This window comes from Culex quinquefasciatus, chromosome 1 (assembly GCF_015732765.1).
Source record: "Culex quinquefasciatus strain JHB chromosome 1, VPISU_Cqui_1.0_pri_paternal, whole genome shotgun sequence".
Taxonomy (NCBI): domain Eukaryota; kingdom Metazoa; phylum Arthropoda; class Insecta; order Diptera; family Culicidae; genus Culex; species Culex quinquefasciatus.
In genome coordinates, this window is record NC_051861.1 from 54,015,161 (window position 1) to 54,037,784 (window position 22,624).

General features: G+C 35.6%; 1 protein-coding gene and 1 long non-coding RNA gene across 2 annotated transcripts; both read right to left on the reverse strand.

Moving 5' to 3' along the window:
* Positions 1-18: 18 nt before the first annotated feature.
* On the reverse strand, positions 19-12,236 carry LOC6034772 (prion-like-(Q/N-rich) domain-bearing protein 25). The gene is made up of 5 exons (XM_001844993.2): positions 12,036-12,236; positions 9,187-9,333; positions 8,710-9,105; positions 8,399-8,544; positions 19-443 (listed from the first exon to the last, which is right to left on the reverse strand). The coding sequence occupies exons 1-5, from the start codon at positions 12,166-12,168 to the stop codon at positions 228-230; spliced, it is 1,038 nt and encodes a 345-aa protein (XP_001845045.2). The 5' UTR covers positions 12,169-12,236; the 3' UTR covers positions 19-227.
* A 683-nt stretch (positions 12,237-12,919) lies between these two features.
* Positions 12,920-13,679, reverse strand: LOC119765611. Its single transcript, XR_005276845.1, has 4 exons — positions 13,583-13,679; positions 13,450-13,504; positions 13,094-13,392; positions 12,920-13,036 (listed from the first exon to the last, which is right to left on the reverse strand). It is a non-coding gene; the product is annotated as an uncharacterized LOC119765611 (long non-coding RNA).
* Between the last annotated feature and the right edge of the window lie 8,945 nt (positions 13,680-22,624).

The window sequence follows — 22,624 nt, forward strand, 5'->3', positions numbered from 1 at the left end:
AACTTTACTCGGATGACCCTCACTTGCTTAAGATGTAAATCTTTTATTTCTTCTATTTGGATATGTACACTGCGCTTTGTTGGTGCTTACATAAAATTGTTTTTTTTGGGTAATCACATGCCTGCTTACAAATAAATACTGCTATCGTACAACGATACTTGAACTTTGTCTTTCTACGCGCCATAAATAAATAAACTAACAAATGTCTTCGCTGAACTAAACATTACTTAAAACGCGATCGCATTGATCGATAACAAAACAACAAGGATCACTGCTCCATATGGGCTCGGTAGAGATCTGCTGCCCAGAGAACACTTTCCGTCAATCTCAAGCATGTGGTCCACGCAACGGCAACGACCCTCCACGCAGCTGGTATCCGGATCCAGGGCGCAGTTTTCGTCCACTTCGCAGATGCCGTTGAGATAGACCGTGGTGTAGCATTTCTGAAAAAAAAAAAAAATTAAATGGAATTTTATTTAGCAAATAATAGCTTAGAATCCAAATATTACTAATTTTGGAGCGAGTTGTGGCGCTATAACCACGGCAAATAGTGTCCAGGGCATTCGTGGAAATACAATGGTCCCATCCCAGAGGGTCCCGGAGTACCAAACCTTCTTAGCATGGTGCTCCCAACGAATACAACCAAATCTCGGAGCGTATGGTGGTGTGTCCCCACGCTTCTTCCTCCCCTGTCGATTCAGAATTGTGTTATTGTTCGAACACTCAGTGCTCAAACGCAACCCAATTACGAATCATCTCTGCGATACGGCTTTACGCAGTAGGCCTGGCCGCTTTAACGCTTGTGATGTATCAATGCATTTCAATGCAATGGCGCACTACAAATATTAATAAATGTCAAGAAGAGTGCTAGGCGTCATCTAACCTAAGGCACTCTCCAGGATCCCTTCGAAAGATTGGCTGCGCTAGGGTCTGATTAGATTAGATTTGATTAGAATCCAAATATTACTAATTTTGAGGTGACATTTATTTTATTCATTTATTACATAGCTTTCTCTACTTTCCTGGAGATGGATTTTTGTGGTGTTCTCTTTGTGCTGTGATCGTGTTCATGTTCAAGCCATGCATGCGGTGGGGGGTCATTGTGCTAATGAATATTAATGCGCGTCAGTATCGTGTGAGCAGCAGTACCAGGATGATGGTTTTATTGTCGTGTTCGTTTTGTAATGTATTTGTGTTAAAATCTAGCTTGGTTCTTTGTGGTGATGGAATTGTTTTTAGTGGTGGTGGTGATAGTGTTAAATAATAAGAACATTCAATTTACTAGCATTGAGTTCAAAACCTCCCTACAAACATCTATACCACTAGGTGACGTAGAGATCTCTGCGCATTCTAGATAGATGTTTACCAATCCCCGAGGTTAGCAAGGTACCGGCCAGGAGCCCCTTATCTTACTACATGTATTACACGCTCATCTAAAGATGAAAACATGGTTTCTCCCGTATTGGAATATTGTAACCGGATGAGAGTCTAGTGCTATTATACGTTTAATTACAGTTAAACAGCAAGATAAGCGTTGTGCAGCCATCCGGAATTGTGCGACCTTTATTGCTAATGCTAATGGTAATGCTAAGCTTTCTCTACTTTCCTTTTGGAAAACTTTACATGATCTGAATGATGAGATTTTCCTTGAAGGTCTGAGGTTGGTCTGAGTCTGTTCTATCTGAAACCTACCAGAAAAATCAAAATATTGCGCTCTAACATGGTTTAAACTGCTGTCCCAATTCGCCCCATGTGTCCCAATTCACCCCAGTTGACGGTACTGCATATTATCGGGAATATTTCCGCCCAGTTACGACACCCTTGTTATTCAATCGACGATAGACGCCTTGGCTGAAGGCAACTATATTAAATTTTGTTGTTGTTGTCTTCTTATTCTAAAATTGTCAAACTTACGTACATAATCCTGCAACAATCTGATTGTAAAAATAAACAAACTTTGATGTAAATTATTTTGTAGACAGTACTTTAGAGGATGAACCAAAAATTTTATCGATAACTCCCGTAGTTTTGAAGATTCCACCTAAAGTGTGCAAGAAAAATGCAAATTTGAAAATTACCATCTCCGATTCTGCTTAAATTTGGCAGAGCTGTTGAGACTATCAAAACATGCAAAAATCCAGAATTTCATCCAAATCGGACCACCCCCTCCATTTTTGTACCCTCCCAAAAAATCGACTTTTTGGCGATTTTTGAGCGAACCTCCTATCTTCAAATGACGATAACTCAGGAACCACAAATCTTAGAGGGTCGGTCTTAGACTCAATTGAAGGAAATTGGACGTAGAATCCATTTCCGTGTTCAAAATTTAGATTAAAATATGTTTTCTACCTGTATTACGCAATTGAAAAATTTAAATGGCCGTATCTCAAAACAGCCCTATTTATTTTTTAATTTGACCTCACCATCGTATTCCCCGTCCGATTTTACATAAGAATCACTTATCGACAGAAAGGAATATGTTTCGTTCCAGAGATATTGAATTTTAATGTTTACAGTATTTGAGATTACCTGTATTTGCTTTATTTGATCACGGAAATGGATTCTACGTCCAATTTCCTTCAAAATTGAGTCTAAGACCGACCCTCTAAGATTTGTGGTTCCTGAGTTATCGTCGTGTGAAGATAGGGGTTTGGCTCAAAAATCGCCAAAAAGTCGATTTTTTGGAAGGGTACAAAAATGAAGGGGGTGGTCCGATTTGGATAATATTCGGGATTTTTGCAAATCCGACCGAAAACCGAGGGGGTCGACGGCCGACCACGTGGCCTTTAAAAAAAAAATTCTATAAAAAAACAAAAAAAAAATACGCTCATTAAGTTTACTTACATGCATACATTTTTTGTCACACTTTAAAACCATACAATTATTGTGTTTAGAATTATTACATATACAGTCGACTCTCTGGCTATCGATCTTGCCGATTTCAATATTGCTCCATCTACCGATGAAATTTTCAGTCCCTTCCAACTGCATACTGCGATTCCCATAATTCCTCGATCTTGCTTGAAGGATCTTTTCCTCGACGGTCCCTTGAATTCATTTTGCTCTAAAAATCTTTTCTGATGGTCAATAATTTCACTTTCTCATGGCTTACATATACATTTTTCTTTGAAAAACGTAGCTTTGAAGGGTGTTTGACATTTGTTTGTTTTTGTTCAGTGACGTTGCCATCGTTCTCTCCCAAAGCTGGGAATCAGAAAAAAAATATTTTCAATCGAGAATTCATATTGTATTGTTCTGTAAACTAATGATTCTCTTCCTCGACGGTCCCTTGGATATTGACAACCTGAGAGTCGACTGTATTTCAATGTCACAATATTTTCCAATTCAATATTTAATTATATATTTCGACAGATTCATATCAATAGTTAATATACACTAATAAATGCGAACGAATATGCAAACAAAATTTCCTTTTTATGTTGATGGTATCTTGTAGCTAAAAATGTGCTTGCAAATTTTCATTGAAAGTAGATGTAGTCTTCGATATTTATATTTTCGAAGTGTCTAAAAATGATTCTGTGAGAAAAAAAAATATTTCTAAAATCTTAGATCTTAGCTACGGTGATTATTGGTCCTATAAGTGATCGAAGAATCTTTATCGAAAGATTTCCTTTTGACACTAAAAACAAACTCAAGATATCTTGTCTCTCTCATGCAAGATTTTTTTAAGGGGTATGTACCCGAGCAGGGGTAAATAACACGAGAATACCAAATTTTGGTATTACTTGGGCAAATAACAGCGACCAAATTAGCCCAGTAATAGATGGTAAAATACCATGAAATCATACCAAAATCTTGTATGTGTAAGGGCCCAACAATACCAAACCATGTTATTCCAAGGGTAAAATAATATCTCAAAATAAAACCATTTCAATACCAAGTTGAGGTCTTCTGGATTTTTGAACATTGCTTGAATACCAAAACTTGGTATTGCCATGGTTTTATTTTTAGGTATTCCCGCGCCCTTGGAAAATCATATTTTGGTATTTCTGTGGTCTTTCACATACATGATTTTGGTATGATTTCATGGTATTTTACCATCTATTACTGGACAACCAAGAGCACATTATGGTCGCTGGTATTTGAACAAGTAATACCAAAATTTGGTATTTTCATGCCATTTTTAGTGCAGCAGTTGCAGTTAGTGAAAAAACGGAAATTATTCATATGCAACAGCCAAATCTACTCACCTGATGATTCCATGTTGTTATTAGTGATATTCTTCACCACACCGAATGCATTTGTCATTGATGAACGGCCTCTGCTTGAAGTTCTTGAAGCTTCTGAAAAATAACAAGATTGAAAAATAAGTATTATTAAAATGAAACTGAATTGAAATTCACCAAAATTCATTAATCTGTCGATTAACTCGTTTTTCAAAGTATTTGGTTATCCTGATTTAGAGATATTTCAACGTTTTTGAAAAAAATATTAGTGGGTATATCACACTAATTTTTAAAATCATCTTTAACATTTTTGGGTTTCAAGTCATTTTAGCGCAAAATTAATTAACTCGTAAATTTTTTTTAACAAATATCCCATAGTTTCAGAGAAAATTGATGAAACCTTTCAATATTCAAATAATACCAAAATGTGCCATCCTGACATAGAAAATTTTCCACAATTTCAAGTCATTTCTGTAGGGGGTATATCAAAAGTGTTTAAAATCAAGTTTGAAATTTCCGGTTTTGAATGAAAGCATTCGCTTTGAGACATCATTTTAGCGCAAAATTAATTATTTTGTCAAAATTGGTTAAAATTTTCCCATAGTTTCAGAGGAATTTGATAAAACACTTTAATACCAAAATAATACAAAATGTGCATCCTGACTTAGAAATTTTTTCACAATTTCAAGTCATTTCTGTAGGGGGTATATCAAAAATGTTTCAAATAAAGTTTGAAATTTCCGGTTTTGAATGAAAGCATTCGCATTGAGACATCATATTTGCGCAAAATTAATTATTTTGTCAAAATTGGTCAAAATTTTCCCATAGTTTCAGAGGAATTTGATAAAACACTTTAATACCAAAATAATACCAAAATGTGCCATCCTGACTTAGAAAATTTTCCACAATTTCAAGTCATTTCTGTAGGGGGTATATCAAAAATGTTTCAAATAAAGTTTGAAATTTCCGGTTTTGAATGAAAGCATTCGCATTGAGACATCATTTTTGCGCAAAATTAATTATTTTGTCAAAATTGGTCAAAATGTTCCCATAGTTTCAGAGGAATTTGATAAAACACTTAAATACCAAAATAATATCAAAATGTGCCATCCTGACTTAGAAAATTTTCCACAATTTCAAGTCATTTCTATAGGGGGTATATCAAAAATGTTTAAAATCAAGTTTGAAATTTCCGGTTTTCAATTAAAGCATTTGCTTTGAGACATAATTTTAGCGCAAAATTAATTATTTTGTCAAAATTGGTCAAAATTTTCCCATAGTTTCAGAGGAATTTGATAAAACACTGTAATACCAAAATAATACCAAAATGTGTTATCCTGACTTAGAATATTTTCCACAATTTCAAGTCATTTCTATAGGGGGTATATCAAAAATGTTTAAAATCAAGTTTGAAATTTCCGGTTTTCAATTAAAGCATTTGCTTTGAGACATAATTTTAGCGCAAAATTAATTATTTTGTCAAAATTGGTCAAAATTTTCCCATAGTTTCAGAGGAATTTGATAAAATACTGTAATACCAAAAGAATACCAAAATGTGGTGTTCGATCATTGACAAATTCTGCAATTTTGCAATATCAAAACAATACCTTAAATTGGTATGATACCACATTTTGCTCTTGCATAATCCTTAAGACAAATTTTAAAGGGTCCAGGAACACCAAAATTTGGTATTGATACCAGAGAAAGGTATTATTACGCATTTCCCTTGTTATTTACCCATGCTCGGGTATGTATATCGGCAAAAAAGTCGGAGGTTAGTATGAGCACACACTTCATCTTTTTTTTATTCTTTTTTCAGGGCATTAAAATATACATTTTCACCTACCGTAAACTGGGGTGACTTTGATAGCCCGGGGTGACTTTGATAGGTTTTTCAAATGCCCGTCAAATTAATATCTAAACATTTTTGAGAATGCAAACATTAAAAGATAGCTTATTATTGAACATATATGCAAAAATATGACTGTTACATTGGATGTATCAAAATTAGTGGCTAAATCAAATTTCTATCAATGTCACCCCGGGCTATCAAAGTCACCCCAGTTTACGGTACTAACAAATCAAATTTGAAGACATTTGGTTGCACCATTGCCGAGATATAGCAATTTCAAGTTAGCAATTTCAAAAAACGGGTGCCACGATATCTCAACACTGTCTTGACCAAATTGGCTGAAGACTCGTTAAACCGATTCCGTGTGCATGACGAAGTCCGATTCTCAAAAAGTTTATTTTAAACAAAGATAAAAATATTTTTGTGTTTTTGATGAAAAAAACCAAAAGTTTTAGATTTTTGTATTTTTCAAAAAAGCAAATTTTAAAAATTGGGCTTCGTCATGAACACGGGATACATCTTGAGAGTCTTCACCTCAAATTTCAGCCAATTTGGTCCTTCCCATCTCGAGATATCGTGGCACCCGTAAATCAACTCAGGGTTTAGAGAAAAAACGCCAACAAAGTTTGAAAGCCCGCTTTGCGCATGGCAAAATTTTGAGCTTAAATCGTCTCTTACTCAGTTTATTCATGAAATATCTTCATGAAACTTTCAGGAGTGATTAATAATCATCCTTTGAGTGGATTTAACAAATATTCTGTAATTTAAAATTTTGTGATTTTCTACATGTATATAACCCCTTAAGCAAAAAGAAACTCGAAACCCCAATTTCACTACTACATTTGCAAGTGAAACGTCTAACATTAAAAAATAACCAGTCACGAAAAAACGAACGATACATACTTTGAGGTTCACCAAAAAATTGGATGAATATTTTGGTCTGTAAGGCATTCCTTACTCCATGGGTTACACGATTCGGATTGTTATATTACACAGCAAAAATGTGTAATTTTGGAAGGTGTAATCTTAGAAGGATGAATAATATCTCTTTTATGATGTAATTTTACCTCAATTAAGACTGAAAAAGCGACATTACACCAGAATAGTGGTAAAATTACACATTTTCAGAGGTAAAATTACACATTTTTGCTGACATAAAAGATGTACCCTTTCCCAGATGTAATATTACCATATTTTTTTTCTGTGTACATAACATTTCATAATATACATTTAGTACTTTCCTTCGGCAAAGTTGCAGGTATTTTTTTGAGTTTATTGAATGTTAATGCACAGAAAAAAAATGATGGTAATATTCATAAGGAAATGGCTACAAATTTTGTGTCAACAAAATGATTAATTTTACCTCAGAAAATGATCAGTTCTTTTATGAATATTGATCAGGTTCACATTTTTACATATTTTTTATGTCCTACAACTCAAAAAAGAGGTAATATTCAACCTATAACATTTTCAACATACTAAAATTCAACTTTTTTTTCTTTGTAGGGACCATCTCTTGAACCAAAGAGAAACATGGGCAAACATTTTAGATTTTTAGAAAAAAAAAAACGAACTTCCAGCAAAAATTGTGTGTTGCTTCTTAATTAATTTAAAGATTAAAAACATGGGGGCCAAATGTGCCCTTTCCTGAAAATATTTGTTTTTTCTCTAAGCTGAGAAAATGTCCTTCAACATCCTCAAACAATCCACTGAAATATATAGACACATTAAAACAATTTAATGTTTAAAGAGTCACTTAATTTTCAAATGCCGATAAAAATTCTCGAAAAAAAGGCCACGTGGTTTATGCACGACCCCATAAACCTTAAATTGCGGTCATAAACCTTAGATTACCACAGATTCCATTAAGGCCAGGATCCATCAGCAGTAAACACTCACAGTCTGACTTGAAAATAAAACTTAGGAGTCAAAGAAACCATATTTAGGAGTCATTCATAAACCATGTGGATACTTTTTTAGATTATTTTTTGAACATAATTTTCTCGTCAGAACAAAGTCAAAAAAATTATATATATTTTTCAGTATTAGCATCATTATGTCAGCTATTTTGTTCCCTCCAATCTCAATTGATTCAAACTGCAGTTACAACACAGTAGGCACTAATTCAGCCCTAAATGCCACATTGATTGGCTAACCTCGCTAAATCAATTGATTGATGTGTTCTCTACAGCTCTACGCAATGCGGATTGCCAATGAAAACCCCACACCCCGCCCCAAAGGTGGGTCATTCATTGGGCGAAGAAGCGATCATTCGAGATCGATGCTGGTGCTGCACACATGTGCTTTTGTTCAGAAAAAGAATAAAAACAGAATAGAAATACGATGTTTGTAGACTTACATAACCGATCTGGTGGTAACCGTTGGCGCAAGTACAATTGCCCACAATCTCGCCACTTGGTGCCGGCGCGATCTGGCATCGAGAAAATGGAATCTGGTACATACACTGGAGATCTTCTTCGCACAGATCGTATAGCTTTCCGGCAACTGGAATGAAAATAAAACGTGTTCCAGAGTGAGACACACATTCAGTGGCGTTATGGGCCATTGCACTCGAAGAATTGAAGTAATTTACGTCGAGTTGAGGGCCACGCGTTAAACGACTTTTTGGTTATAGATTTTATACTTTGTAATATTCATAGATGATCTTACTTGGAAGACACTGGTTTTGTTTCCGGTTCAGGATATGACTGACGCGACACCGGCAAACGTCGTTGCACTGCGAGTGTTCCGTAATGCATTCCTCATCGCGGTAGCACTTTTCGCCCAGATAAACGTCCGGCAGGCAAAGGTTCCGGGCCGCGTTCGAGTGCTTCCCAACGGCGCATACACAAACGCCGTCACGGCAGTAGGTATCATCCCCGATGCAGTTATTCGTGAGTCGACAGTACTGCCCAAGGTAGCTCGTCTTGTAGCAACGCCTTTCCCGCTCAACGTAGTGCGTCCCCTCTCGACACTGACAAGAATTGGCCCGACATTCCGAATCCGTACTCAGCACGTACTGGCACTGGTCATCGTACTGGCAGTAGTCTCCAATGGCCGTTGCAACTAGGGGAGGGGGGTTAAGATCAAGGTATAATTATTAATTAGTCTCGAGTGCACAATACAGCCATTCTTTTTGGATCGTACATCGGATGCATTCACGCGTAAAGTTGTGGGTGAGTATGAAGTGGCCTTGGAGGCAGGAACAAATGCCGAATCCGGTCGGCGGATTGGAATGTTCGCAGTATGCGTTCGTCGGACACTCAGAGTCGACGCGGCAAACGCTGGAGGTGCCTGACGGGAAGGTAAGAGGAAATAATTAGATCACGAATGGATGCAAAAATCAACTACATTTCATTATTATTCATTACCTCTCTAATGCCCAAATTTTCTTTTAGATTTTGCAATCATTAGTTTTCAAAATATCCAAGTATTGAAAAGATTGCATTGGATTGGAATTTCACAAAAATTGAAAATATTTTTGATTAATCTCAAATTTGAGCATATTAACATGCTAAATATGATTTTAAACGCAGGAAAAAGCATTTCTAATTGTTTTCAGTTGGATAGACTTCTATTTCCTTTACAATTTTGAAGTTTTTTTTGAAACAAAATTTTTATCGCCCCCTGATTTATCGAACCGATTTTGAAGGGGTGGGGGCGACATACACTTTGAAAAATATTTGCAGTCCGAAGGCTTGAATGGGGAGTGCACCCAAACCTCTTTCTACTCCAAGGAGCTTTCCACCCGTAATTGAAAGACGCAACTTTGGAGGGTACCAAAACATGTATAGGTTAACGCTTAAATTTTAAAGTTTTAGTAAAAAAAAGTAGTTTTTTTCAGTGTTTGTCATTTTCCCATTTTTGCGCGCGGCGCTTCTTTCCTAGTGTTTGTTTTAATGTTCGCGGAAAAACACACCGTGCATTTCTGATCTTTTTTTAATGAAAAAAAAAAAAATGATTAGACAACATTTTACGCTGCATGAAATATGATCCGTTTTTTTCTGGATTTGGTGCTCCAGAACCTCACTTGGTATTTTGAAGCATTTTTTAACAACCAATCCTTTCCAAAATAACGAGTTTTAATGTAAAAAGTTTATCTTCCTTGTGGTATTCTAGGGAATGACACCAAACTTTACTTTTTGACACAGATTTCATATTGGTGGTGATTGCTTTTCCTGCAAATTTTGTTATTGTCTTCATCACTATCGAGATCTCCCAACAACTTTTCATAAGGACCACTGTAATTTTTAGAAACCTAGTAACAGCCCTTAAAGTATTGGATTTGTAAACCCTAGATATGCTATCGTGGGCACAGCCGGGTTCGGTGGTTTAGTGGTTAGTGTGGTAGCCTCTAAATCCCAGTATGACCTGGGTTCAATCCCAGACGGACCCGGTGGCATTTTTCGAGACGAGATTTGCCTTATCACGCCTTCTATCGGATGGGGAAGTAAAACGTCGGTCCATTTGCGTAAAAGAGGTTTTGGATGACTCACCACACATAACCTTTGGACGCCTAGAAATGAGTAGAGACTTGCAACAGAGACCACAAAAGACCCGGGGTCGTTAAAGTAGATTGCTTTTTAGATATGCTATCGTACGATGAAATCACTCAAACACATGGACAACCACTTGAACAAGCAGCATGTACCAACTTTTTTAAAACACCTTTACGATAAGGCAATTGTTTTGCAATCACTGTGTTAAGGTTTGACTCTTGTTTTTCTTGACAACAACGCCTAACTACAGTGCAGACTCATAGCTGTACACTTTTATCAAAAAGAATGTATAGAAACAAATTATTTCCAGCGATTTTTATTTAAATAGCTATGCTAACCTAACAATAAGTTTTTTTTAATGTTTAAAAATTAAAACTGCACTGTAGTGTGCTTTCTTTTAACTAATCTTCTTTGTTTTGATTGCACTTGAATACTGAAACACTCTGACGGTTTAATAATTGAATAAATGCTAAGCTCGAAATTTAATGCTTGAACGCGCTTTTCTACGGCCAATTGAAACGCGACGCGACAACGATTCACAATTTACACGCGACAATGAAAGCTAACAGTACATTCAACTTAACCTTGAAAACGCTCCTCTCCTAAAGTGGCGCACAATTTTCCATTGATAAATTTATTCCAAATCGTACCGTACGCTTCAAGTGGTTATCAGGCTGCGCGGTGCATATTGTTCTCACGCAGCTGACTAACGCCGAGCAAAGAGATCTGAGCTGAGCCGCCGGAAACGCCAGCTAAGCGAGCATTAATTGAACGTCCATCAACTTAACTCAACTTCCAACAACGCAGTCGCATTGTCTCATTTGGAAATTTCTGCTGACGTTTTAAAGTTTCTACGTATTGACTTATTCTCAGACGCTGTAATTTGAGGTGATTTTTCGCCAAGTATCGATTTCTTAGATGTTTTTCTTTCGTTCTTTTCTACCGCCCCTTTTGTTATGTACTTTTTCGCGTAGAAGCTGCTGCTCCAATGTAATGTTATAGCGTGCGAGCGGACGGGCTATGTAGGCCAACCGAAAAAAAAATCAGTTTAATTTTGTTTTCCCAGGTTTTCGAGCATTCCGCTGCAACTACCTAGCAGGCACTCGGGGCGATAAAGTAAACTATCCACGCGTTGCTAGAGTTGGTACTTGGTACAATTGTTAGCTCTCTTCCACAAAAGTTCATCTGTTTGCGGCGTACAACAATTTTCACATTGCCTGCCCGTCAATTGGTAAATCATTGTGTTGAAATGCATTCAGTTGCCAGTCTAGTTTGACTACCAAGTTGTCATTCACCCCAATTTGGAGAATTCGTCCCCTCGCTGTTGGGAAGGTACTTTCAGTGGCACATATTCGCTGATGACGCGGTATGCTGTCGCAAATTTGAATAATTAGTCGTCGTTGGACCGATCATCACCCACAGCCCACCACGCACGCTCTTCTGACCATGCATTGTCGCGCGTTTCCGTTTTCACGCTTGGACATCGTCGTCACTTACGTCTGACGAAAGCCTGACCCCGTGCCCCAGGGACAACGGAACTGAACGGAACAAAGAAGCAGATCAGCTGCAGCACAACCAATAGACCAAAGTTGTTGTCATACGGTTTCGTATGACCACCACTAAACAACATATTTTAAGCCACTCCACTCGACGAGGCGGCACTGAAACGACGACGCGACATCACCGGACGGAATCTACTAGCGGACTGAATTTAGTCTGGGTGGAGCAGATGCTCCCCAGCTTTGCCAATATACGCATGGAGCACAATAGCTCTCGCTCTCTTTTGAATGAATGTGAGAACGGAGTGGTTTATGGTTTCAAATATTTAGGAGAAGGCTGGGTACCAAAGTCCAGAACAAATAGAACAGATTAAAACCATCCATTTTTACCCTCCTCATTTTACGGAGGGAAAGCTATAAAATTACTCGAAAAATGAACTTTTTAGTTAGACCTCCTAGACCTACCTTCATTTGTACATATCGACTCCGAATCACCAGCTGAGCAAATGTCTGTGTGTTTGGCTGTACACGCAGAAAAATCCGATAGTACATCCAGCAAAATGTTGGGGTTTCCCCACAAACATGATTGTCATCTCAGGGCCAGCAAACATGTTTATCAAATTCAACCTAACAAGTTTGTGGGTTTGATAAACAAGATAGTTGCCATTCAAATGTAGCTTGTTTGTAATTCCAATATTCATTATGGTCAGTGTAACAAACATGTTTGTTGAATCTACAAACATGTGTGGTTAAATGAAACATCACGATTTTTTATTCAATAAATCCTTTTAACTATTTTTTTATCCAGCCAATCAATCAATGCAAACAATAAAAAAATGGAATAAATTGCTTTATTTTCAGTTAATATTCTAATTCAAGTTACAATATCGAAAGTCAGTTTTCCGTAAGTAAGAGGTTTGGATTTGGCAGTCTTGCCGAACGGATGTTTGCACGATAAAAAGTGATTCGACAACGATAGCAAGTTGACATTTTAAACATCTGAAATAAAGAACTGTAAATTTTTGTTCTTTTTGGGTTCACAATGATACTATTTACCTTCTGACAAGTTGCCGTCGAGTGAAGTAAGTCGCCTTTTCTTCTAAGAATCTGGATAATTGCACTGAAACTTCCCGAACTTGGTCCGGTAACCGGTAGTAGAACTCGACCATAGCAATGTTTGTAACCGCAATTCGGTCCTCCCGGGTTAGAAACATTTGTTCCAATGAGTTGTAATGATCGATATCTCTTAAGAAGTTCTTAAGTGGCCGTCCACTGCTCTCGATAGACGGCGGTTTGTGCCGTCGTCTCCGGATCGATCGCTGGAAGGAACGATTCGGTCGTCACGCTTGGAGACCCTGGAATGATATTTTCCGGATTATTGTTTATGAAAAAGCAGACAACCATCGTTTTACCATTCTCTAAGAAAGGTGGCTGGACCAAGGCTTTTACTTCCGATCGCTCGATAATCTGTAGAGTAGAAAGTATGTAACGATTTGCTTTACAAAATTTCCTTCCTAATCCTTCCAACAAACAACAAATACTTACTTTTGAACGCTGAAATCACCTCCACCTGCACTAGAATCTCACTAGAATCCTGCGATTTAAACACGAATTCTTCCACAACTTCCACTTCGTCTTTGAAATCGCTTTCGTCCGCCATATTGATCTGAGCAGCGAAAAGTTTTCACAAGTACACTGTAAAATTTGGCTACACGCTAGAAAAAAGGAACGCGCAAATGGCAAACCAGTTTGTTAAACTAATAAAAATCATGGTAGCGTTGATAAAATATGTTTATTAAATTGCTAAATATGGTTTGTTCGCCTAATAAAACATGATTGCTGGTGTTAAGAAACATGTTTGTTGTTTCAAGCTTACACAATTTCTGTGCGTGTATGTAGACATTTGTACCGAATAAATGTCACTGGAATATCTCGTCACTGACTGAGCCGATTTTGAAAGTATTTGCCTCATTCGATTCGTCTTGGGGTCCCATAAGTCCCTATTAAAATTTATAAGATTTAGTAAAGTACATCAAAAGTTATGCTTAAAAAACTGCTGCATATAAACTTAACAATTTGCAAAAAGGGTGGTTTTTGCATGAAAACCTGCCATATTATATATTTTCAGAAAGGTTCTGAAATGACCTTTCTTGTGGATTAAGAATTTTCCTGATCTGACGTACCTATCTAAAATTAGGCCGATGCAAATATTTAAAAAAGTTTTTGTCCCTCGGCCCTGGGTGAGGTCAAGGGGGGCAAAAAAATAAAAAATATAAAAATTTAAATAACAAGCCATAGTCTTCACATTTAAATGAAAAAAGTGTTTTAAAATGCATTTTACACTAGTTCAGTTGTTTTGCAATCATTAGTTTTCAAAAATCTAAGATCTGACAAAAACAAAAATTGTATCGAAAAAAAAGATTTTGCATCGAAAATTTTCAAAAATCTTAAGATTTTTAATAAACCCAAACATGCTAAAAATGATTTTAAACGCAGGAGAATGTATTTTAATTTGATTTCAGTTGGTTGCACTTGAATTTTCATTGAAATTTTGAAGTTTATTGTAAAAATATTTTTTTTGCCCCCTGATTTTTCGGGCCAATTTTGAAGGGGGGGGTTGACAAAAACTTTTAAAAATATTTGTACCAGCCTTACAAGCAATTTAAAAAATGGTCTGAATTGACTTAACCTCAAATGGTCGGCTCTGATCGCCATGCAAAAGCCGTTTAAAGGGATGCCATTTTCCTCAAAGGCGGTGTCTGTATAATGTTGACAAAAAGTCTGTAGGTAGTCTATTTTTTTGCTGCGATCACGTTAGGGGAGATCCATAAAGCATGTGGACACTTTAGGGGGTGGGGGTTGGAATCACTCTATACATGAGAGGAAGGCACCAACCACCTAAAGGTGGATTAAATAAGTTTTTTTATTGTTTTCTATACATACAGAATAATGTTCATTCTAGTTGAATGAAGTATTGGGTCTAATTATAATTCGTTATTTTTTTCTGTTTAAACAACTCTTTTGCCCTCTGAGCGAAAATAACTTGCCCTCTGCTGGCTGAGTTATTTATCACTCTTTTCAGTCAAAACACATTTGAGAAGCTGTAATTGAACATGAAAGCACAGACAGCCTGTGGTAAAGGTGCTAATATGCCAACCTTTATGCATCTTTGAACTTCTTCTTTTATTTAGAACACCAAAAGTTCAGATCGATTCGTTGAACATTTTGCAAAACGGATTACGCTACTGCGTCATTTTTTTAACTTTGAAAATTAGATTAATAGAAGCCTAGATATCGTTTTTGGCATTTACATTAAATTTTGGTGACGATCCATGAAGAAATTGGACTGATTAGCTGGAACTTGAGTCACACTATAATATAATTATAATATGGATCCGAAAGTGTTGTTAATGAAATCAATACACAGTAATCATACGCCCTGTAGTTTTGCCAACGCTGACAACGTTAATAGCACCCACGCAGTTTCCTTTCATAAAATCGCCCGCAACTGGAAGTATACTTAAAAACAAGTTGCATGCAATGTTGAACCAAACGCTTCATGAAACGCATCAATGATGTGAAATAATTCCCGTAATTTTGATTTTACATGAATTTAAAATATTTTTATTTGATTAATCATTTACTATGAAATATCCGTAAAGGATTTTTTTGTTATTTTATTTACAGTGGGAAAATGTTGAAATTCAGTCACGATTATTTTCATTTTTTGTCGGGACTATCCCAATATTTCAGCATTAGCCGGCGAAAGACGCATATCTTCTTGTTACACCCTTACCAAAAATCATGATTTTTTGAGTTTCAAATCCCACTTTTCATACGATTTTTTGAGTTCAGGTACTACAACCATAAAAATGGTTATATGGGTTGAACTGAAAAATTTGTATGAAAAGTGGGATTTGGAACTCAAAAAATCATGATTTTTGGTAAGGGTGTACATAGTATTTTGATTTCCAATCTTCTTATTTTTATTTTTTTCACTTTGCTTCAGTTTAAAAATTTAGATTTCCGACAAAATTATCTTTATTATATATTGTTACCTTTATCGCCATAATCTAAAAATATTAAAAATATGAGTTATGGAGGTTCCATGATCGAAGGGGGTTGTTCTCGAAATTAAATACGCCGACGCGTTTAGTTATACTGTCCTAAAACGTTCTGATTTTATTGTAATCGAAACTAGAACCGAAAAGTCAGTTTGGATAACTGTTGTCGGCTGTGCTGATGATGTTGTTGGTGGCGTCGATCAATTATTCGGAAAGCAATTTCCGTAACTTATGTAAACACTAAAATTTATTGAATGTACATTGCATTAAAATGGCTTTTCCTACCGAATAAACAATCAATCAATCCACAAACTACATGGATACTTTTTTTCAGAAAGAAATCCATAAACCACTTGGACACTTTTCAAGGAAAAAATCTTGGAAAAATTGTTATAAGTTTCGATCAGTTAGAAGAGGTTTTTCTTTTTTACGGATGATGATGAAGTGCGGCGAGATTGTCATTCTGCGATGTCACAGATAAATTCCCTGGCGATTTTGGAAACCTGCAGCTTTTTCTGGTCCAACGAAAAAATATTTTCAAACGGAATCATACAATAAAGATATCTACTAGAATCTAGATTAATATAACCGCATCGGCTCCATAAAAAACTTCCATTCATAATTATAAAAAAGACGATCTCACCGTCAGCTTTCTAAAGATTTCTTGACTTCAACTCCCGGTTCCAAAAGCCACACATTTTTTATTCTCGCAAATAAATACAATTTTTAATGATCGATAACAATACTCCTACTTATGGCGAATAGTAAATTGGTTCCACTTTGACAGATCAAAATTGAGGCCGTTTTGTGGACCACTATTCAGCACCCAGCTTAATATTACACTGTACATGTACCATTTTTGGGTAAAGCGACGGGATTCAAACCCAGCCCGCTCGGCCATCAGACCGATGAAAAATGGAAAGAATGAACGCATACATGAGCTTGACAATTCGGTCAAGTAGGTTTTTCATACTGATGGGCTGTAATATTTCTGGGTGTAATATTACACAGAATTTCATAAAAAATGCAAAATTTACTTTACACCCAGGCCTTTTACACGCAACTTAATTACTACATTTTTTTGCTGTGCAGATAACCCAACAATTTTAAAAATGTTTTCACGTGGTTTAAGGATAGTAACATAACAATAAATGTATTCGCCAAGGAACGCTAATTTAGTACATTATGATGGGTAAGACAGTTGAAATTGATGATAATAAAACTAAGATAAGTTCTTCACTCGTTTGTCGGTGAAGATGAGCACTGTCATCAACGCGCGGTTTCGACTTACACGCTGACAGGTCGATTTCGCCGTTATAATTGGAAAGTATTTTCCGAGGCAAAGATGAATGCCCATTGCCCATTATCACATGTGAGTGCAACAGCCCAAATTGATAACGTCGTTCAAGCATTTCAAAAGTTTGATTTTGAATAAATCAAATGAATGATAGTGATCTGAAGCGTTTCGGTTTCGAAAGGTACTCATTTCGCCTAAATTTAAGATAACCGTTTGAAGATGATGAATTGGCCCGACTCTCTGGTTCCGACGGAGTTACCTCTTTGGTGTGCACCGTCTCGTGGCCGGATCTTATCTGATGGCAACCTACTCCTCTGCGCGATTGTCAGGGCTAGATTACTTTGCAAACAAGTATGTATTACCTGCTTGATAGGTGATGAATTGACTTAATTGGCATCATTCACCGAAATTGACTGCGCGCAGTTGAGCGTCGTTTTTTGGGGCTGATAACTCTGAAGTGACGAACTTAAGTTGTCTTTTCTTTAAAACGTGTAATGAATTTGGGTAAAAAGCGTATGTGCAATATATAAATACAGTTTGTAACACACTTCATTTTAGAATTCTAACTATGTATCATAAATATCAAACACACAAACATTTCATTTGGACTTCGATAAGTAAAAGTGATAATTTTATACTCTATTATCAGTCCAAATTGTTATACTTGCATTTATATTATCAAGTAATAAACAATATATTCAATCAGGCCCAAACACTCTTTTTGTGATTTTGAAATTGAAATTTGAAATTAAATATGTCTTTATTGAACTTTCTTATAATAATTACATTTCTTTTACATGCTAAGTGGTATGGCCTAATGCTCTTCATCTTAATTGTATTTTTCGTTTAATTATTAACTGATCACATTTTGTCACAAATTGTTTTACATTATTGCATTGAATCGAATACATTTGGGTAAAAAAAGAAAAAAAAATCACTTTAACAACTAATCCTAACTTAAAACTAAAAAATGTAAATTCATTGAAATCTTCAAAATCTCTAGAACGAGTAAACTACTAATTGTATTTCAAGATAAATCCTCCAAGGGGTTTTACTTGTTCCTGGCGAGTTTTGCACACACGCAGTGTTGTTGTCATCTCGATGAAAATGTTCAGAATTTCTTGTGGTGAAAACAGGTCACTACTGCCCTCATCCGTTGATGCTGGTTGGTTTACCCTCGGTTGCTGACTGAAGCCAGGAGGTGTTGTATTCTCTGCAACTCTTTGCCGCTGATTCAACGGCAATGGCTGCAGCATTGGAACCACTCGAACAGATCCTGCTCCAGGTGACGCCAAAGCAGGAAAATCCACGTCCGTGTATGCTGGTGGTGTTTTGCGACGATTTGGTTGGTGCCGAATTTTTACAAACTCAGCACGTTTTGGGCAGCTTCGATTCTTGGTAGAATGGTCGCCGCCGCAATTGAAGCATTTCACTTCGATGTTCTCGTTGATTGTTTCGTAAGCTTGAGTTTTGTGCTCACCTCCGCAGGTTGCACAACGACTCTTGATGAAACAGTTACTTCCACCATGTCCAAACTGCAAACAGTTTGAACATTGCGTCACGTCCCGGTGCACTGGACGATAACGTTCCCAAGTCACGATGATGTTGAAAATTGCCCGAACTGCTTTCAGCTCAGACGGCGTTGTCGATCCTCTCTCGAGATGAACCAGGTACAGTTGATCACGATACTTGATGTCCTTGTTGTGTCTCGTCATCTTGAAGACTTAATAGTTTTGAGCTCTTCTTTCAGCACACTCACATCCATGTCGTACAGGCCTCGGAGGACCTGTTTCATGGGGCGTTTACCTGGATCGTCATGGCTGTAGTATTCGATCTTTGTGTTGTTCAAGAAATCCCGAACGTAGTTGTAATCCTTTCTGGTAGGTAGCAGAATTTTGAGTTCATCAGCACACAAGCGAATGAAAGCAAACACAATTTCATTTTTTTGTTGATGGTATCAAGTAGCTAAAAATGTGCTTGCAAATTTGCATTGAAAGTAGATGTAGTCTTCGATAGTTCTATTTTGGAACAACTTAAAAAATAAATATTGCTGTCAATTTTATAAGATTTTCGTAACAAGGCAAAAAACTAAATATGTATTATAAATAAAGTGTCTAAAAATGATTCTCTGCGAAAAAAAAAAAATAAAAATCTCAGATCTTAGCTAATTACCGTAGCTGGTCCTATAAGCAATCGAAGAATCTTAATCGAAAGATTTCCTTTTGACACTTAAAACAAACTCAAGATATCTTGTATCTCCTCTCTCATGCAATATTTTTTTAAGTTCAAAGAAACTAAAAACCCCAATTTCAGGATTATCGCGCTAAATTTCAGTTTCACTACCTCATTTGCAAGTTAAACGTCTAACATTAAAAAATAACCAGTAACGAAAAAACGAACGATACATACTTAAAGATTCACCAAAAAATTTGATGAATATTTTGGTCTAAAATATATTCCTTATTTCATGGGTTACACAATTCGGATTGTTATATTACATAACATTTCATAAAATACACGTTTACTATCCATCGTCAAAGTTGTAGGTATTTTTTTATGTTAATAGAGACCATCTCTTGAGCCAAAGAGAAACATGGGCAAGCATTTTAGATTTTTAGAGAAAAAAAACGAGCTTCAAGCAAATATTGTTTTCGTTTCTCAATTAATTTGAAGATTAAAAAAATAGGGGCCAAAGGTGCCCTTTCCTGAAAATATTAGTTTTTCTTTAAGCTGAGAAAATATACTATACCCTCAACTTCATATTAGAGATAAAACCACTCTAATATAAAGACACATTAAAATAATTTAAGTTTTAAAGAGTCACTTAATTTTCAAATTCCGATATCAATTTGTGAAATAAATTTCAATACAATGCCGTCAAGATCAACATAAATAAAATTCATTAAAAAAGATGGAACGATACTTTCAACTCGCTGGTTCTCGGGCATAACTCAACCAACCGGGACATTTTTTTTGAGTGAATTATAAGGATGTCTAGATGATCCTTAAACTTTGCAGAACTCGATATGACCAATCTGTAATTTATGCAATCAAAAACGTCGTTCCAACTTTTGTTTGCTCTAGTAAAAAAAATCGCCCGAAAATCCGCGGAGACAAGCCCAAAAACCTGTGAGTTGAAGTTACCGTTCCAACGTTTTAGGGAGGCTTTGGCATCCGAGGGACATGCGTTGGGCGTCCCAGTGTTAATAATTTCAAAGATATTGAAAAGATTGAAAAATTAACTTATTTTTTTTTGTATTTATTTTGAGGTAATATCTCCAACCAAAAGTTGGATCAAAAATCTTAAATCGTAGATAATTGCCTGAACTGAAAAAAAGTAAAATAAATTCCAAATTTTAGCTTAATCTTTTTTTAAATTATCAAAACACGTAGTCGATAGCAAAATCAATTTAAAGTAAGAGTAAGACTTAAACAATTTGGATGTCCATGACTAAAATAATGATTTTTAGCGCGTTGTCTACAACTTTTCCAAAGACACGAAATCTATTTTCGAGCAATTCTATACAAAATCGGTCTTTATTCTTAAATTTTATTTTTTGATTTTTTTAATCCGTCTTAAACCTTTTTTGGTGCCCAAGCCATTTTGCATCATTAGTTTGTCCATATAGTTTTCCATACAAATTTGGCAGCAATGAAAATTAAAAAAATCGGTATCTTTTGAAGAAATTTTTGGTCGCTTTGGTGTCTTCGGCAAAGTTGTAGGTATGGATAAGGACTACACTGAAAAAAAATGATTAATGGTAATTTACTTTGCTGATTTTTAATTTCACTTTTTGTCACTAAAACATGATTTGCAAAAAAACACTTTTTTTTTTAATTTTGCAAACTTTTCAGAAATTTTACGAACGGGCTAAAAATCGTTGTTTGAGTTATGAATTTTTGAATCAATACTGATTAAAAAAAATCGAAGTATTGACCGCAACTTAATTTCAATTTTATTTTTTGCAATTCCGTCGTGAAACTATTTACTTTTCCTGTCATTCTTGAACGACGAAATAGCCTACTTTTCTGTACCAAAAATAACAGAATCGAATAACAACACTTTTCAAAATAAATGCTGAAAAGTTCTACTTTTCAGCACTCAAATGGGTGCTGAAAAGTTGAACTTTTCAGCACTTGTTTTGAAAAGTAACATTTTTCAACATTTTTTTATTTAAACGATTTATTGACGAAATACATGAAAATTTGACACATAATTTCACTCAGTGTTTTTTGGAATTGCAAAAAATGTTGTATGGAACTCGTTGCAAAACTTGATTTTTTCAGCACTCTTCGTATTTATCCAACTCGGTGAACCTCGTTGGATAAATGTACGACTCGTGCTGAAAAAATCCTCTTTTTGCAACTTGTTGCATAAACTACGATTTCAAAAAAATAAGACTAACATTTCAAAAGGTCGTAATATTGAATGTTTGTCCCTGTCTCTGATTCTTGTATGGAGAAAAAAATTAAACAGCTCGACTTTTTTGGACACACTGAATCATTGGAATTAATCATGCTTAATTAAAAAGAAAAGTTGCTTTAGTTTAGATTTTTATGAATGTTTGGAATAAAATAAATATTAACTAGGAGCTTTCATAACTAGATATTTTCCTTAAAATAAAATGAAAATATTTTTTTTTTGAAACAAAACTTTTCTATTTAATTAATTTCGATTTTAAGAAAATATTTTAAAGCGCATTTCAATTAAATCATGAATGCTGTTTATGTATCAAAATAGCTTTAATTCTTAAAGCATATTTATTCTGGATGCAATTAATTGCACTGCAATTTCATAATTTTGAATACATATGTTTTACTATGTTGCTTGTTTTGTTGAGAGTATTTTTTACTTTCTGTACCATTTCAATAAATTGTTATACTGTTATTATTTACCTTAAACTTTGTGATATCACACTTTTAAGTGAATTTCTGTTTTTTATATATGTATTATTAAATTGGTTTTAATGGTGTTACAGCACCTACACAAATTAAAATGTTTTCTGTTTGACCCAATGTCACCCCCTCTAAAGGGTGAGTTTGAGTTAATTTTAAAACGATTGGCATTTACGAACGGTGTGATTATACAAGCCATATTCTGGGAAAATGTTGGTAAATTCAGGAGCATTCCCCAACAATATTTATTTCGATATAATTTGAAATGTTTTTATTGTGTTAAAATAACAACAGTAATATCGTTTTTCGACCAAAAGTCACCACCACTGA

Excerpts from the sequence above, each read along its gene's own strand:
- LOC6034772 (XM_001844993.2), bottom strand. The coding sequence starts at position 12,168 with ATGTTGTTTAGTGGTGGTCATACGAAACCGTATGACAACAACTTTGGT. Across the intron at positions 9,106-9,186 it reads TACGCGTGAATGCATCCGAT|TTGCAACGGCCATTGGAGAC; the intron begins GTACGATCCAAA and ends CCCCTCCCCTAG. Across the intron at positions 8,545-8,709 it reads ACAAAACCAGTGTCTTCCAA|TTGCCGGAAAGCTATACGAT; the intron begins GTAAGATCATCT and ends TTTTCATTCCAG.